This window comes from Cyclopterus lumpus, chromosome 21 (assembly GCF_009769545.1).
Source record: "Cyclopterus lumpus isolate fCycLum1 chromosome 21, fCycLum1.pri, whole genome shotgun sequence".
Taxonomy (NCBI): Eukaryota; Metazoa; Chordata; class Actinopteri; order Perciformes; family Cyclopteridae; genus Cyclopterus; species Cyclopterus lumpus.
The window spans coordinates 17,858,189-17,876,316 of NC_046986.1; the positions used below are offsets into that span (position 1 = coordinate 17,858,189).

General features: G+C 41.4%; 2 protein-coding genes across 4 annotated transcripts; one reads left to right on the top strand and one right to left on the bottom strand.

Moving 5' to 3' along the window:
• Positions 1-201: 201 nt before the first annotated feature.
• Positions 202-11,846, bottom strand: dnajc10 (DnaJ (Hsp40) homolog, subfamily C, member 10). The gene is made up of 25 exons (XM_034562287.1): positions 11,503-11,846; positions 9,831-10,093; positions 9,471-9,636; positions 9,289-9,339; positions 8,675-8,757; positions 8,233-8,364; positions 7,549-7,642; positions 7,368-7,445; positions 7,127-7,170; positions 6,606-6,671; positions 6,450-6,515; positions 6,274-6,363; positions 5,555-5,665; positions 5,366-5,480; positions 5,038-5,165; positions 3,925-4,041; positions 3,725-3,826; positions 3,521-3,581; positions 2,958-3,052; positions 2,217-2,350; positions 1,919-1,972; positions 1,668-1,815; positions 1,408-1,530; positions 855-962; positions 202-772 (listed from the first exon to the last, which is right to left on the bottom strand). Exons 2-25 carry the CDS (start codon positions 10,044-10,046, stop codon positions 761-763), a joined length of 2,394 nt encoding a protein of 797 aa, XP_034418178.1. The 5' UTR covers positions 10,047-10,093; positions 11,503-11,846; the 3' UTR covers positions 202-760.
• An 881-nt stretch (positions 11,847-12,727) lies between these two features.
• Positions 12,728-17,088, top strand: nup35 (nucleoporin 35). Of its 3 annotated transcripts, none has more exons than XM_034562491.1 (9): positions 12,728-13,270; positions 13,814-13,981; positions 14,066-14,193; positions 14,312-14,363; positions 14,813-14,921; positions 15,014-15,083; positions 15,667-15,795; positions 15,878-16,009; positions 16,097-17,088. In XM_034562491.1, the coding sequence occupies exons 1-9, from the start codon at positions 13,258-13,260 to the stop codon at positions 16,172-16,174; spliced, it is 879 nt and encodes a 292-aa protein (XP_034418382.1). In that variant the 5' UTR covers positions 12,728-13,257; the 3' UTR covers positions 16,175-17,088. The 3 variants fall into 3 exon arrangements, with proteins under 3 accessions (XP_034418382.1, XP_034418383.1, XP_034418384.1); XM_034562492.1 differs by having other exon boundaries at positions 14,069-14,193; positions 16,097-16,311; XM_034562493.1 differs by having other exon boundaries at positions 12,733-13,270; positions 13,814-13,969.
• The last annotated feature ends 1,040 nt before the right edge of the window (positions 17,089-18,128 follow it).

Genomic DNA, 18,128 nt, shown 5'->3' on the forward strand with positions numbered 1-18,128 from the left:
TATATATATATATATATATATATATATATATATATACATACATACATATACATATATATACATACATATACATATATATACACACACATACATATACATATATATATAATATATATATATATATATATATATATATATATATAATGTTTACCATCTACTGAATATTGTTACAGCCCTATCAATTGATTGATCCATTAATGGCCTAATCATTTCATTCTATACGACATTCTGAATTTGAGATATACTTGAATGTATAATAGAAAGTATAGAAGCAGAATTAAAACTTCCGTAAAGGTTGTAAAACTGATTGACTGTTGAAATCTTTTAACAGAAAAACAGTTTTATTCTGAAGGTCCAACAGTTTTTTTACATGATGATAAAATACAACATTATGTCAACATCGGGCTGCGTGTGTGTGCGTGTGTGTGCGTGTGTGTGTGTGTGCGTGTGTGTGCGTGCGTGGGGGTGGGGTGTCAGTAACATGTCTGGTATCGAGTGTCTCACAGTCTTACTTCATAGAGTAAATACAAACAATGGAGACAAAATAAAAACAAGGCAGAAGTGTTCAGTACATTCAACACAGCAGGTAGCAGCCGGTGTCCAGTCCGTCTGACTCCACCTCTCTGCTCCGCCTCTCTCTGTGTTGGACTTCTCAAGGAGTGTCGACTGACTGATCTTTGTGCTGGACCAATCAAATCCACCGCTGTCCCTCCCTGACCAATCAGATTGATGGTCTCTCCTGCGGCACCCGCTCTGGTCATCAGAGCTCGGTCTGCGAGAGAAAAAGACGGGCATCAGACTCCGGTCCTCTGTCCAATTTTGCGTTTTAAAACTTTTGGTTATCAGACGGTTACCTTCTGTTTGTTGTGTAACCGCGGCAACAGCTGTTGTAGTCGCTGTGTGATGACGTCAGCTATCACGTTAGAGTCCCGGCTATTGATGTGTTCTCCGCTGTGTTCATGCTGTCAATACACACACACAGACACACACACACACACACACACACAAGTTTAGGCTTTGAAATGTAGTAAAAATAATAATAAGAAACTTCCAGTTTAATACTAAGTTACTTTGGTGCTGTTAGGTGGTATGATGGCTATCATTGTTGGCTGGCTTGGCTCAGGTTAAACCCTTTACACAACATGAATAAATACATACAGAGAGAGTTTAAAACTCAGTCATAACCTTGACTAAAGCCTTGCATAATGTACACAGCGTTGTTTTACTGGTGGGATTTTCTCACTTCTTCCTCCTGTGTGTCGAGAGTTTTACGTGTTCAGTCCTGATCGGGCCGGATGAACAGAGCGAAACGTATGGCTGTTCTTTCGGTTTGTTCGGTATCAGAACAAATTTCATATTTATTCCTATTAAAACGCTGCTGCTGCTGCTTCGCGTGCGTGTCCTCACCCTCCTTGTTCCCAGGTACGGGTAGAATCTGACGGTCGGGTAGGCGGTGATTCCAGCTGATTGACAGGTCTGGTGATGAGCCTGACAATCCACCTTCCCAGCTCGAACTTTCCCTTTAAGCACCTGTCAATCACACAGAACATCCTCATGAATCTCTTTTAGGAACATGTCAATGTGTGGTTTCTGCCTGTGACTGACAGAAACCAAAGAGCAGGAGTTAAATAAGGATTATCTAGAAAAAGATAAAACCTGTGTCTCACCCGAGCCATGACCTCAAACTCTGGGGCGAAGTGTTGACACGGTCCACACCAAGGGGCGTAAAAATCCAGGATCCAGTGGTCCTGGCCTGACAGAACCAGAGACCTGAAGGACTCTGGGGTCAGGTCCACCGAGGCTCTGGGTAAGGAGCTGCACACACATGACAACAACACAATTATAGGACTCTACATCAACACAATTATTGATTCTTTCTGACACAAGAAAGACAGAATACAGAGAAAGAAAGTCTCACCTCAGTGCCCATGATCTGAGTGAATGGGAATCTCTGTTCCACCCATTATAACTCCTGAGGAGACACAAGATCAAGAAGCAATACACATGTTAAATATGTCACAATGGGTTTGACTGTATGAATGGTATTTGGCTACATTAAACACATTCCCTAGTTCTGTACTGGATGCACAAAGATGAAACTGATATTCATCTTCTCATCCGACTTTGGGTAACCAAGTTTCCCAACATGCTGCACACGGTACATGTACCACAATGTCTGAATGGACAGGATGAGTACTTTAAAGTGCGGTGCATACGTGTAGCGATCTGGCTGCCGGGTGTTGCCGAGATACAGGCGGATTTCAGGGTACGACCTCACGCTCTGACCCTGACAGAACGACTGAAAGTGCTGACAGTCAACTGAACCAACCAGGATCTGACCCGACAGCAGCTGGACGGCGAGAGGCAGACAGGAAGAGACACACAGGTTAGACACGTTACACACGTTACACTTCCATCGCTGAAGGGACAATGTTGTGTTATTCATTTGAGTTCAAAATCAGCCGGCCTGTTATCAGCTCAATGCAGAAATATCAGAGTGTGTGCTGCCTCGTAAAAAGTAAAAAGTACTACGAAACAAATACCGGGCAGGGCATTTCTAGTCTCCGTTTACATCTGATTACCTTTAACCACGTTTGGGTTTTGACAAATCAGGGTAACGGCAAGTTTGCAAGATTCATCAGACATGATCTGTTTTGTTGGAGTCGTCTGTACCTGCCATGTAGCCATGTAGCTAACGCTAACAAGCCGTCTGCATGCAGAGATCAGGGAGAGGTCTTGTCAAAACACAAACAGCAGGAGCAAACGGATTCTTAAACTGGATGTCTGTGCTTTATATAGTTTAAATATTTGGCAGTGACAAAGAACAGCGCTGTTGGCGAACCTGTATTTTGTTTATATGCAAAACAATGACTTGCACGTGTCCAATTTGGCCCAGTACTAGCCTCAGTATTTATTAACTGTGTCTGTGTGTGTGTGTGTGTGTGTGTGTGTGTTACCCTGGCCATGCGTCTCCACTCTGGAATCAGAGCCTGACAGGGGCCACACCACGGAGCGTAGAAATCCACCGCCCAGATCTGCCCCTCAGCTCGACCTGCAACCAACACATTAGGAGATTAATATAATGTATATTATTTTATAATAAGTAGGAAGAACAGTAGAAGTTAGAACAGGAACTAAGAACCTGGTATATTCAGTTAGACCAGTCAAGACTGAATAGTTTATATTCAACTCCTCACTTGCTGCCAGCTATCTCTGAACTAAGCTCTGTGTGTTTTCAGTGTGAGCAATGAGAAGGGAACACGTGTTTTAAAAGACGCATTTAAAACACGTGCCACGGCCCTAAGTGTCGTGTTCGTGCAGTTTACAGACTGTTTGTTTGCTGCTGATGCGCCAACAGAGCAAAACAGCCAGAAGTGGTTGCACAGTAAAACACTTTTGGTTTTGTGCCTGGTGGATTATTAAAGAACGGAGCCGTTTGGTCAGGAACTAAACAGTTTGGTGCAACCGGCCCCTGGCGGTTAGTAGGAGGACGATCTGTTGCTCTAAAAAATAGTTTTACCTGTAACTTTCTCGCTGAAGCTGGAAGGATCCAGGATCATCACTGACGGACTGACCAGATCCTGCAAAGACAGATCATTTCTTTCAGCCAAAGATGTTCTTCACTCAGTGTTGATGCTTTGTATTTAAAAACTTTTTTCTTTTGGAAGGCAGCAACAAAAGCACAAGGAAGAGCGCGTATTATGTCATTGTTCAACATTGTTACCTGTATGAACTCCAGGATGCCGTCAGCTGAATGTTGTCCTTCATATTCATGAACAGAGGAGCCGTTAAAGATCACGGTGGTGGGATAAGCCTGAATTTTATACTGACAAACAGAGAGAAAGACAAACAAATGATCAACCTGTCTGTGGCATGCACCCGTTTCTAACTCGCAATGAACCGTCCAGATGTGCACATGCTCACCGTAGAGCAGAGGTTGTGGTGGATGGTACAGTCCAGAGTGCCAAACTTCATCTGTCCGGCCAACTGGATCGAAGCTTTTCTCAGTTCAGGCAGTAAAGCTCGACATGGAGGACACCACTGCGCACATGAATCAAACATTCATTTATTTATTTAATATCGGAGTCGGTGACATCACAAGAGTTCATTTTTAATGTTGTTAATGAATGTCCAGGTTTCCGTTACAGCCGCAGGACAATAACTCTTCACAGACTCTCTCTCCTCTCTTGTCTCTCGGGAGCCTGAAGCGTGCAGGCACGTTTAGCATCGAGCACTAAATGTAGACAAGCAGCTCCGAAGGCGAGGTGTTTATTTTCTCCCATACCTGCCTGCCTCTCTGCGTTTGTGTCTTTATCACTCACTGTTTGTGTTGCAGGTGGAGCACCATCACCAGCCCTGAAGGTAAACAGGTATTCAGACGGGCTGCGTAATCGAGCCACAAAGCGTGAAGTATAAACTATCCGAGGTTAAAACAAGCTTATCGGTAATGACGTGGCATTTCCACCTGTATATTTATGATATGAAGAATCTAACATACGATACTTCATTTTCTGTGCTTCCCTGCAGCTGAAGACCACCATTCTCTGTTGTTCCTGCCCTTTACAGGCATCACAAGAAGCAAATAACAAGCATTAAACTGCAGGAATTATCAGAAAATATATGTCAGTATTTGAATGTATTCACTGTCAAGTAGGAATAATGGACAGTGAGCAACTCCTAAATGCTAATAATGCATTTTAAAATAGTTATTGTTAGTTCTAAAAGTTATTTGGGGCTTTTCTTATTTTTTCCTTTTGATAAGAACAGTGACCCCAAAACCAAGGTACCTACCGAACCATGAACTGTGTGTACTGTTACATCTAGCATTATGTATTTGGTACACTACATTTATTTAGTATGTGATTGCTGAGATAGATGGGCCATTAATCAGTAACACAACATAAAACAGGCTCAGTTTGCCAAACACTACATTAACAGAACCAAGTTAAAATTCCCTTTAAAAACAGTAAAAATGAAGAGGAGAACCTCAGGAGGTGAAATCAATCAGTCGTCCAATTAAAGTAATTTGTTACAAACCGGAGCAAAGAAGTCGACCAGCCACGGCTCCTTCCTGTCTGAAGGGAAGTTGTCGGGCCTCAGAGTCGTCACATGAGCACGAACGCTGTCCCTCGCAAAACCCACAATGTTGTACAGCACATCTTTACCTGCAGACCGGATAGACACACAGGTTACGCAGACAGACAGGGGCAAGAGACGAGAGAAACCAGACATGTGAAGACGTCCTTTTGGGAAAAGAGCGAACAATTGCCAAATTAAGTGATAATAAAAATAACCATTTGTTTATCTTGGTTACAAAACAGTATTCTATGCAGAGGAGCACAGGTAAAAGATCTGTGGTACTGACCGTGGTGGATCTCAAAGTCGTGGATTCCCAGTCCTTTGAAGACAGCCACACAGGGTGTATGGATGTAGAGTGACTGACACAACTTTGAGTCTGCTATACAGTCGACTCTGCCAACCTGGAGAGACAGACAGACCGTCAGTTGGACATGGAGGCAGAGAGAGACATTCCGAGAGACAGACAGACAGGTACCTGTATGTGGTCATTTTGTAGGAAGGTTTGCAGCTTCTTGTACTCGTTGGAGGCGGGGCTTCCGTCTCCAAACATAAAACTCACCAACCAGCGATGATGGGCGAGCTTACTCTGGGGATAAGAAGTTAAAACAGACTGAACATTTTGTTTTGTATTTTAGAGTATCGATGTGCAACTGAAAGCTGTAGGGTATTTGTGAGTGTGTGTAGCTGGAAGTGGTAGGGTATTTGTGAATGTAAGTACCTAAAGGTTGTAGGGTATTTGTGAATGTAAGTACCTAAAGGTTGTAGGGTATTTGTGAGTATAAGTACCTAAAGGTTGTAGGGTATTTGTGAGTATGAGTACCTAAAGGTTGTAGGGTATTTGTGAGTGTGAGTATCTAACGGTTGTAGGGTATTTGTGAGTATGAGTACCTAAAGGTTGTAGGGTATTTGTGAGTATGAGTACCTAAAGGTTGTAGGGTATTTGTGAGTATAAGTACCTAAAGGTTGTAGGATATTTGTGAGTATAAGTACCTAAAGGTTGTAGGGTATTTGTGAGTATAAGTACCTAAAGGTTGTAGGATATTTGTGAGTATGAGTACCTAAAGGTTGTAGGGTATTTGTGAGTATGAGTACCTAAAGGTTGTATGGTATTTGTGAGTATAAGTACTTAAAGGTTGTAGGGTAGTTGTGAGAATGAGTACCTAAAGGTTGTAGGGTATTTGTGAGTGTGTGTACCTGGAAGTTGTTACTGGTCAGTTGTTCCAGATCAGGCAGGTGGTTGATGACCTCGTTGTAAATCTCCTTACTGTCCAGAGTATTCAGCCACTGGAACACAGACACGTTTGAGTCAGTGCTGCAGGACTCCACCTACAATGACTAAAGAAAGCACAGCACTGTGTTCTGTGTCTTACCAGTATGCTGCCTTGTAGATCCAGAGAACTTCCAGGTGGGAACAAAGCAGTCACTCCACTGGTCACCTGAAATACCGCAGAAGGATTAGACACCAATACTAGTACGTATCTTACATTGGTAATATCAGTAGTATTATCAGTAGTGCTGAAAAATACCTGGAAACTGTCACAGAGCTGTTCCTGTGAAGTGCAGTCCATCCAACCCACCTTAACTAGACCATCCTACACACACACACACACACACACACACACACATTGGATATATATATATATATATCTATATCTATATATAGATATAGATATAGATATTATTTAACCCATAGGATCAGTAGAATTACAGTAATTAAATAAATAAATATCTCAAATATTCCTTAATTTACTCACTCACAAATACCCTACAACCTTTAGGTACTTATACTCACAACTACCCTACAACCTTTGAGTCCTGCACCGTCCACATGACTACAATATCACTAGATTTTAATAGGACTAAATCTGTTCTCATCAACTGGCACGCTCTTTAGGCTTCTTTAAAAAAAATAGCATAGTCAAATAGCATCTCAGCTCTTTTTCCATCATAGAAGTTAAGCTTTTATTTCTTCAAAGTGTATTCATTTATTTTCAAATTAGCAGAGAAGATCCATAACTATATTATAATATCACTGCTGAGTTCTCACCAACATCCCAGCCACCTTCTGTCTCGTTGTGGGCTCCAGGCAATCTGAAAGAGAGAGAGAGAGGGGGGGGGGGGGGGGGGGGGGGGGCGGGGGGGGTACATAATTACTACATGACAGGCCAGCAATATGCTCACGTCACACACCTGTTTATATGCATGGTGTAACATGCAGAGAGAGACATGTGACAATCAGACATGCAAATGAAAATGTAAAAAGCGCCTCATAACCACGTGTGCGTTACCTCCGGTGTCACAGCAGAAGGTGATCAGCCAGCCGAGACCGGACGCATACGCGCTCTCTATCTCGCTGAACACGTTACCTGGCAAACGAAACGCAACCACACCCACGCGGTCAGACCACACAAAGAGAAATATGATCAGTTATAAGAAGATATGACCTGTAAGTGATGAATAATAGTTCACCTTGCCAGAGCTGAGTGACGGTTGTCGTGATGAACTTCATGGCGAAGCGCACCAGGCTGTCTTTAGACCGCTCCTCGTTAAACTTCTCTGGTCTCTGTGGAAAGACAAAACAAATGGTAGAGAGAACTACTCAAAACTTCTGATGCTGAGCTAATAGAATTCAGAGAAAGTGAGATTTATTCAGACGGCAAGTCGAGTACATAATGAAGAAAAGAGAAGCAGGAGATGCTCATTAGGAAAACACGTCAGTCAAATCTCAAAATATGAGAACATCTAGCTTGTTCGTGGCTTCATTGTGGATGTAGCGAATCAGCATTCTGGGTTTTTTATTGGAGCTAAAAACTCGCATTTTAACTTGCAGTTTTTTTTAATTTGCACAACATGAGTAACATGTGTGAGAAAAGATTGTGTTCTAGATCTCTTTATTTCTATAAAAACAGTCAAAGTCTGCCTACTATTATCACTTGTATATAGGAATAAAATCAGTTTACATGAGCTGGAATAAAACGTTTTTTTTTATTATTGATCCACTGAGCCAACTAATGACATTATACTTTAATGGAGTTAACCTTTGACATGACCTGACTTAAGAGGGTACACTTCCATTTTATCCAATGAAGCATTACACACTTCACTCACATTCGTTCATATATGATTCACAAGGAAACAAATCGATAAACAAACCTGTCCTGCTCTGAATATGGACAGACTTGGGTAGCTGTTGATGCCTTTGCTCCTGCACAGGTGGTTGTTGTCTCCACAGTTCACCGCTCCAATCCTGATGACTCCATCCATCTCTTTGGCAAAGTCCCTCCACTGAGAGACAAACACATTCGTTAGAGAGACTCATACGAAGACAGATGGACACAATATACAACAAAGGCCCCCCTAGATGATATTTTTGAAAGGAAATTTAAACAAGTATAAAAATATTAGATAAACAAAAAGAAAAACAAGGTTTTTAGACAAATTAAAGAATATTATGAGTTTACAGTGGAATTCAAGAATCATAAAAGGACCCAGTGTGCAGCAAACATGGTGGATGTTCAGTGTTGAGTGTGTTTAGTTTATGTTTCAAGTGTAGGTGCACGTGTACAGTATATTATGCATTTTAGTGTTATATTACCGTTGGCGCCAGCTGGTGACAGTGAGAGCATCGTGGGAAATAGAAGTTAATGAACCAGATTTCTCCAGAGTTCACTGCTGCCTCTGAAACACACACACACACCACAACAATCATCACCTGTTTACCTGTTAAGTCTACTATGTTGCACACAACAGCCATGTTTTAGTGAGTTCCCAAAGTAATGAGGGGAACAAGAGAATCTAATGAGTTGAGTTATGGGAAATGTAGGACCCTCTGTCCAGTTTGAGATTGACTTCTACTTGGCACTAAAAGTCAGGATATGTCGATCGTTGCTGCTTCGAAGGGGCTCTTTTATTTAAAATCTGCCTTTTGCTAGTCACCCAATTATATGAGAGTGCTACACTGTAGGCAGACACCAACAGTATCATCAAGCCAAGACCCTTTTTGAGCTCCCCGACCCCTGAACAGGAAGCCAGCCGAATGTGCAGCCAAAGATGCCGTTTCTAAGAATCAGAGCAGAGGTTTCTGTGATGGTGGGCGACAGCTTTACCCCGACACCAGCCACGCACGCCCATTATTAGTGTAACTAAATAGCAGAGTCAGCTGCAACGCTGGCTTAAGATAAACTCTGAAGAAAATTAAAAGGCTCTTACCGAAGTCTCCGCTATCCAACGTGATGACCTCCAAATCATCATCGTAGATACCTGGACAGACACAGACAGACACAGACAGACTTAAATGTCAAACAACTGTGCAGACATTCACAGCAAGATGAGGTCATGGCTCTCTAAGACAATATTACATATGACAGGTGTCCATGGTTCCAAAGACTTACCAAAGTCATATCGGTAGAAGTTCCAGCTCTCGTAGCGTCCTCCCTGCTGCTGCTCGTCCAATCCCTTTTCTCCATATTTATCATATTTCTTCCGGAGGTCTTCGTCCTTCAGAACCTCGTAGGCTCGATTCACCTGCAGGAACTTCTCATGGGCTGTGGCGTCGCCCTGAAACACGACACTCATATTAGGGTTCAGGGTTTTTAAGAGTACGGCGACTGGAGTTCTATCAGGGTTTTTGGGGTAGTTCCTAGGTTTCTTTGGGGTGTTCGTGGTAGTGATTGTAAACAGGGTTTATACAGCACATGGGTGATTCGGGGTACAACTAGCGTTGTGGTTTGAGGCTTCTCGAAGTAACTCACAGGGTTTTTGTCAGGGTGCATGGTGAGCGCCAGCTTCTTGAAAGCTTGTCGTATCTCTCTGGTCGTGGCCTCCCTGTTGACTTTCAACAGATTGTAGTAGTCTTGGCTCTCCGCCGAAACCGCTGCCAACAGGAGGACGAGGAGCAGCAGCAGCGGAGGCACCATGACCCAGACGGGACGAGGTCGCTGAACCCCGAGGACAAACGTGTGTCCCATCACCAGTTCTCCCAGGGCAACCACAATCACCAGCAGATGGCGAACAGCTGTAACGCACAGGAATATTATTCCTTCCTCAATACTACCAAGTTTATAAAGAACAACCCTGCAGCCATATACATTAACCAGACATGCAAGTTTATTAGGATCATGCAAACAATTAACCAATGCAAATGGAGTCATCATTGATAAACCAGCATGGTGCATTACAACCTTGTCCTAATTGTATTAATTGCTCTGTGTGTTTCTGAATGTGTTCAGGTGGATTGGCTTGGAGCACGGGAGTGGCTGAGGGAGTTTCTGCTGAGGGAATTGCTGACAATCAACCATCTGTATGCGTGTGACACTATTTCTTATGGTGGCTCCTGCTTTGTTAATAACTTTGGCCTGTTAATATAAAACATCCTGTTATGCTGCTGGCTGTAATCATTCTCCTGTGATGTATTCTTCTTCAAATGTCTATGTTTTTAAACCACAAGTAACTTTTGAACTGCAATGATTATGCCTGCGTCTTGGTGTCCTTGTATTGTATTTATTTTTGCTATCCATACTGTCTGTGAAGAGACCGCTTCCAAGCGTGACTCCTATTAAAGAAATGTGGGGGGATCCACAGCCTTCGTTTTGTGTAAAAACATTCTACGGTTCAGGTTGAAGTTAATATGCAGCAGTCTGAGTTAGACAAAGCAGCACAGTATCTTACAAAAGTCACAGTACTTTGAGAACAAAATGTCCAACTGTTGAGCATCGGTGCAGGGATAGTAACTCGAAGAGCAAATGTTGTACTAAAAATTGACTGCAACTCAGACAGCTGAAGCCTCAAATTAAAAAGCTGAACTTACAAATAAAAAATGTTTTTCAAAGAACAAGAGCTGTAGATTCCAGGGATCACACAGACTGAATGAGCACACTTTCCAATCACTCATTGTAGATTTCCCCACTCCGGGACTAATAAAGGATTGTCTTATCTCATGTACACATCTCCTGCAAATATCATAATCAAGAAAGAGCAGAGAAAATACAGCGTCGCTCCTTCCTTCGAGACACCTTTTGTAATAAATGAGCGAGTACATATAATGTTAGTAGACTTGTCTCTGGAATCCACTCATCACCGCTTTCAAAATAAAAAGCACATTTTCGTTTTCAGTGGTGAAACAGGTAACACACTGAAGCAGGAGCAGCAGCAGTTCATCTTTGACTTATGGAAAACACCTCAAATACGAACAGACATAAATACAGATTTCAGCACTAAATACAGATTTCAGCACTAAATACAGATTTCAGCACTTTCAACACTGTAGTCCAGGACAAACAGGCTTTCCAGAGCATGCTGAGAAAAACTAATACATTTAGTTTGGATATGCTATAAATACCTAGCAACAAAACACATTAAATACTACAGATAACACATCAATAACAACATGTACTGTGTTAGACGAATATCAAAAAGTAGTCTTACATAAAAGCAGTTGAGAAGAGAGACGTCCACAGGTTAAAATAACTCAGATTTATTCTTTCTTGACCCAGAAGAACATCTATGATGAGCTCCACTAAGCTAGGTTAGCTAGCTGCACGTCTGCATTAACTATTTTAACTTGCTAGCTAATCAACAATTATCAGCTTGCCCGCGACATCAAGCTGCATGCAGTGTAATATTAATCTGTCGTGTCGGTCTGATTCAAAAAGCAGCTGCGTTGCCTTTGACGTGTCTCAACTTGTAAAAGCCTTTCAGCGGCTGAAGATCCGCATCAGCGTCCGGCTCAAACCGGCATCAAGCTACACGCAGCAACAACACACGTCACTTCCGTTCGAGTCCTTTCACAACAAAAAGGCCGCGCTGCCAACCATGACAGCAGACTATTTTACGGTTGTAAAATAAGTATTCGGATCCGTCACACCGTGAAGTTACTCCACTGCAAATGTAAGTACTGCCTTCAAAACATGTCTAAAGTAAATGTATGTAAGTATTATCAGCAAAATGTACTTAGAAGCATGTACAAAAAACTCATCAGTAAATTGTTGTTCCCTATCAGTTATATATTAATATTACTGCTGCATCAATGTGTATGTTGCATTTGACTGCTCTTGGTTTGATGTTGTGCTAATTTGAACTAACACTGGTGCCTGGTACAGGTACATTTAATCTACAGCAATGCATCATACATTTATATTCCTGTCTAGTGAAATAAGACTTTATAATAAATTACTTATGGCCAAATCAATCACTCAACTATAACACCGTTCCACTGTTATTTGTTTGTTTGGTTACATCTTTGCACTTTTTTTTTTGTTAGTTAATTTAATATTATTATAATCTATTTTTGTATTTATTGTGCATTTATATATTTAATATTGCTTTACTTATAAATGCTGCTGTAGCGAGACAATTTCCCCTTGAGGGATTAATAAAGTAACTATCTATCTATCTATACTCTATAATTAGATCATCATGTGTTTTTCATTAAAAGTGCTCATGAGCTCGCTCAGAAAACAGTGATGTTTTCAGCTTTGTGACGACGAAGAAGCCAGGTATTGTAAGGTAGTAAATGTACTTCGTTACGTTCCACCTTTGCTTTACGCTTTTATTTTGAAAACAGAACCATTTCATTTACCGGGATGGTTTTTTTGTTGCCTCCGGCATTGATTAAACTCCGGGGCCACCAGCCGCATTCCGATGACACATATTTGGTGCGTTCAAGGTCACACGTAATATAGATAATATTCCAATAACACATTCCAAATATATACTTTTTATTTGAATTATTTTTACTTTTCAACAGTAACTATCCTTATATTCTTTATATATGAATATATTACACAATTTATCATGTTGTGTATGTGATATTTCTGTTTACTTGAATTATTTGTATATTATCATTTTATCCATAATCTCCCCTGAACGCATCTTCACGCAGACGCTGTCTAAATGCGCCACAAGATGCAGTGCTGTGATTCTCAGTCATCCCTCCACCTCAAGCTCTGAGCTACAGAAACAAACTACAGCGGACTGAGTACCAAATTGTAATCCACTCGGCTTTAACTAATTGGATGTGACCATTTTTTAAATTCACATTCACTCAAGTAGACTTTACCATAGCAGTTAAAGTGAGAAATCAGTTAGCTTCGCTAGCCGCGTTAGCTAGCCGGCCATTTCTTGTGCCTGGCGTCACTTCCTACTTTTTGAAAATCGCGGCCAGAAAGAGACGAAACAGAGATGGAGCTACAAGGTAAAGACGATTTTCTGTTAAGTCCATGTTCCGCTGTTATCTGCTTGTCATAATGTTCTGCTGTATGTGTATATGTTTATAAATGCTCTGTCTGCTCTGAAAACCTGTTGGCTCGACGTCAGTTCGTTTACTTTCCTGTTTCTGGTTTTATAAAAGGTAAACCATTATTGGATGTTAATCAATGGTTTTAAGTATTTCTCATATTCACCAAGACTCATGGCAAACTAATAAGAGCAGAGTTTTGACTGTATGTTACTGTCATTGTGCTGTGATTCTGATCCAGACAGTAACTCTTATATTGTCTGAGATCCTTCATGTGTGAATCCAAATGTAAACCGGTATTATACAGTGTGCGTACTCTGTCTCACTACTTTATCGGATAAGGAAATTAAGTTGTGTTTTGGGAAATATTGAAAAGTCTACGCAGCTGCATTTGTTTTACTGCAGTTTACATTTTATTGCATAAAATAAACATCAAGGCAGACTGGTCAGTCCTAATGGTGACCACTTGTTTAAACCAGTCTACCTTGCCCCGTCTCTCAGTGGGAACAGAACCGATGACCCTGGGCTCTCCCACCTCTCCAAAGTCGGCCCCTGGAGCTCAGTTTCTGCCCGGCTTCCTGATGGGCGACTTGCCGGCTCCAGCTAGCCCCCAGCCACGTCCCTTCAGTCTGGCCATGCCCATTATGGAGAGCACAGGTACGCCCCGAGGTCAGCAGGAAGACGCCCATCATCTGCACATCAGCTGGTTGTTGGTTATTCTGTAGATTTATTAGTGTGTCTTATCCCGCACAGGAGGAGGTGGAGGCTCTGCCCCGCAGCCCGTTGTCCCCACCCCCAAAGATAAGAGTGGAGCCCCACCCGTTCGCAGTATCCATGACGACATGGTTACTGTGACTACACCCCTCAACACACTCAGACAGGTTAGTTCAAAGACGCCTTCTCAAAATAGTATTTATTCAGAATCTTAGTCATGAGGATAATATGTAATTAAGGCAAGAAAGGTCTGAACACATTTTTTTAAATTGTATGTATCTTTAGTCTTTTCCAGTTATGCAGTCTCCTCTGTCTGCACGGGGAGCATCAACTCCAGGTACATACTGATACTATACTACTACTACCTATTCTACTGCTGATATTAGTAGAGTCCACAACAAGTAACACCTTTACTACAGCTAGCGTGTGTGTGTGTGTATATATACAATTAATTACAAATGTATGCTTATTATTGGTAATAGCGAGAATCTTCTCCATAGAAATTATGTAGCTGAATGTGTTATGTAAATTAATAATGTGTGAAACTATGTTTTGGCATTGCCAAAAGGTGATACTAATTTCAAGATGCAGTAACTCTGACATTTTAAAAGAGTTAAAAGAGCAGGGAATTGCTTTAGCTATCTGGTGTATCTGTGATTCTCTCTTGGAAAAAAAAAACGACAACAAAAAACTCAGATATCATGTCTCTGCATACTTTGGTATGCTGTCACCCTGCCCGTATTCATCTGTCTGTCTGTCGGTCTCTCCCTCCCTCCCGCTGTGCAGGTGTGCAGCAGCTGTGCCTGTCTCCAGCTCAGGTGGATCCTTTTTACAGTCAGGGAGAGTCTCTGTCATCTGAAGATCATCTGGACCAGACTTGGATCACTGTGTTTGGGTATTTATACTGCTAAATATACTACTAACACTAATGTACTGCTTAATACACCGTGAATACAAATAAATGAACTCTGTGTGTGTATTTGTTAGTTTTCCTCCAGCCTCAGCCTCCTACATCCTGCTGCAGTTCGCACAGTATGGAAACATCCTCAAACACACGGTGAGACACACACACACACACACACACACACACACACACACAGTCCTGGCCGGTCGAGTGTAATATTAGAAACAAGGACAGGCATTACATTTAATCAATAATAAACGTCTAAGAACTGAAGCTATCTAGTGTTTAGCAGGTGGCTGTGGAAATACTGCCAATTAATTAGAATCGTCAACATTAGTTGTTTTTATATCCCAGTGTGCTCAAGAATTCACAAAAATAATGATATCGATGAAGGGTTCTGTTCGAATATCACCACTTTGATCACGAGAAATCATCCAGCAGAGACAAACGTATTTTCATCGTTAGCTAGCTAACGTTCTTTCGGATGCAGTGACACAAAAATGGATACTTAAAAAAAGTGGTGTTGGAGACAACTTTCTACCAGATGTGTGGTGTGGACATATAACCCTGAATAAACTAAAATTGGATGCATAATCTCTTTACGGGTGCTGGAGACATGTGAAGAATCACTGCAGTTTGTGAGGACGTCAGAGTGGAGTAACCATCCTGATCACTGAACTTCATAGACCCAGTACATAGATTTGAATTGATGAATGTATTGATGATTTATTGACAGATGGCGTCTCCTGGTAACTGGATGCACCTTCAGTATCAGTCCAGACTTCAGGCCAGGAAGGCTCTGTCTAAAGATGGAAAAGTGTTTGGTGATGCCATCATGGTGGGAGTCAAACCCTGCATAGACAAGGTCAGTGCCTGTTTTTGGTTCTCTGGCGTCCACATCAGGTGACACCGAGCCCAGTTTGAAGCCTTTTCTCTCTCTTTCTCAGAGTGTGATGGACGGCAGCGTACCCGTCTCCTCTCCCCTCGCCGCCTCCTTCTCCTCCGTCCTCCCCTCCACTCCTCGCTCCGCCATCAGACCCCTCAGCGCCGCTTACAGGAGCTCCTGCAGCGACTACCAGGTGACCTCTGACCCCAGGATTCACGTACTTGAAAATCTTAACTGTACATTTGGTTGATTGGAGAAATACATCTGTGTGTCTCTTTAGGTGGTAGCAGACAGACAGACACCAAGGAAGGACGACAGTTTTGTTTCCAAAGCAATGGAGTACATGTTTGGCTGGTGACATTACATGATGCATCATGGGATATCTGCAGCCTTGAAGGAGAGAGGAATCAATGGAGCGATGGATGAACTGATTCACTAGTGTGTGTGTGTGTGTGTGTGTGTGTGTGTGTGTGTGTGTGTGTGTGTGTGTGTGTGTGTGTGTGTGTGTGTGTGTGTGTGTGTGTGTGTGTGTGTGTGTGTGTGTGTGTGTGTGTGTGTGTGTGTGTGTGTGTGTGTGTGTGTGTGTGTGTGTGTGTGTGTGTGTGTGTGTGTGTGTGTGTGTGTGTGTGTGTGTGTGTGTGTGTGTGGTGTGTGTGTGTGTGTGTGTGTGTGTGTGTGTGTGTGTGTGTGTGTGTGTGTGTGTGTGTGTGTGTGTGTGTGTGTGTGTGTGTGTGTGTGTGTGTGTGTGTGTGTGTGTTTTGAGGGGGAGAATCTTTTTGGCTTTCTCCTCCTTTTAAAATCAGTAATTTTTTTTTTTTTAATGTTTTGTCCTAATAAAGTTTTTCTCTGGTGAAGCTGAAGGTTCATTCAACAGCCACAAGGTCGCACTGTTCAATCTACGAAGTGCAGTCACATCCTCGTGTTTACATGGCGTGGAGACATGTTGAAAAAGGAAAGACACAAACAGATGACACAACGTTGGAAAGAATACTGTTGTGTAAATAGGATTGTATATGACTCTGTGCTGGGCTCGACAGTAATAGTTGCTGTTTTGCCAGTGGAAACTAATTAATGGTCTTTGGTTGCCAACCGTGGCAACCACTTTCTAACAAAAAAAACAACAATAGGGACAGTGAAATATACAATTTTGTAAACTTGAAGTTGGACACTTTAACTTAAAACTATTCTGGTTAAAATTCTCTACGGTATAAGTTAAGACATAAACTACAAAGCATTTTGTTTGGTTACTGTAATAAAGCTTTTATTCTTTTACATGTTCTAGAGAATTACATGTTCATGAATAAGCTGGTGTATAACTGCTTAGTATCTTACTATCCTTATAACAAAATATAGACTAACGGTATTTTTTGTTTTGCCGACCAAAAGCTGATCCCTGGTTATCACCCTGGCAACCAATTTTGGAAGAAGAGCCCCAAACCAGAAAAGAAAGACTCCGACCAAAAGTGACACTCATTTGGCCAAATAGTCTATTTACAGGAATAGTTTGGCATTTTGAGAAATATTTGCTTTCTTGCTGAGCGTAAAACAAGATTCAAACCCCTCTCATGTCTACAAGGATTATGGTGCCAGTAAGGATTAGGTTATTTTGGTATTAAGACTGGAACCGAAAGAAAGCTTTGCTCTGTCTAAAGTTGATGAAATCTGCTCTAGACCTCGAAAGCTCATAAGTTAAGTCACATCTCGTCTGTGTATTCTCTGCCGGCTGCAACCTTACAGTGACAAGACACCAGGAAGTCCCTGCGCCTGGACAAGAGCTGGTCCTGCACTTATACACACAAGTGTGTGTGTATGTGTATGTATGTGTATATATATATATATATATATATATATATATATATATAAATGTGTGTGTGTATATATATATATATATATATATATATATATATATACATAGATATACGTATGTATGTGTGTATATATATATACACACATATATATGTGTGTGTGTGTATATGTATATATATATATATATATATATATATATATATACTCAATGCTGTGTATTTTCTCACATACAAATGCGAAAAGTGTGGTTAATGGTCTACTGATCCGTAAAAATTGTTGATAACTCTGTTACTGTTAATGACAGCTCATTTTATGGTAGGGAACTGTTCTGGCAATGCTATAAATGCATCAAGTATAAAGTATATTTTAGTATTGTATTCATGATACGGACACTGTTGTTTAGAAAATCCAGGTTAATTGACAGCGATAAATAAAATACGGAAATTCAGTAGTTACTGCATCAAAAAAAAGCATTTGTATGTGAGAAAATACACAGCATTGAGTGG

Excerpts from the sequence above, each read along its gene's own strand:
- dnajc10 (XM_034562287.1), bottom strand. The coding sequence starts at position 10,046 with ATGGGACACACGTTTGTCCTCGGGGTTCAGCGACCTCGTCCCGTCTGG. Across the intron at positions 6,364-6,449 it reads ATCTACAAGGCAGCATACTG|TGGCTGAATACTCTGGACAG; the intron begins GTAAGACACAGA and ends TCTGTGTTCCAG. Across the intron at positions 4,042-5,037 it reads TGGTCGACTTCTTTGCTCCG|TGGTGTCCTCCATGTCGAGC; the intron begins GTTTGTAACAAA and ends TCATGTGCGCAG.
- nup35 (XM_034562491.1), top strand. Across the intron at positions 15,084-15,666 it reads GAAACATCCTCAAACACACG|ATGGCGTCTCCTGGTAACTG; the intron begins GTGAGACACACA and ends ATTTATTGACAG. Across the intron at positions 16,010-16,096 it reads GCTCCTGCAGCGACTACCAG|GTGGTAGCAGACAGACAGAC; the intron begins GTGACCTCTGAC and ends GTGTCTCTTTAG.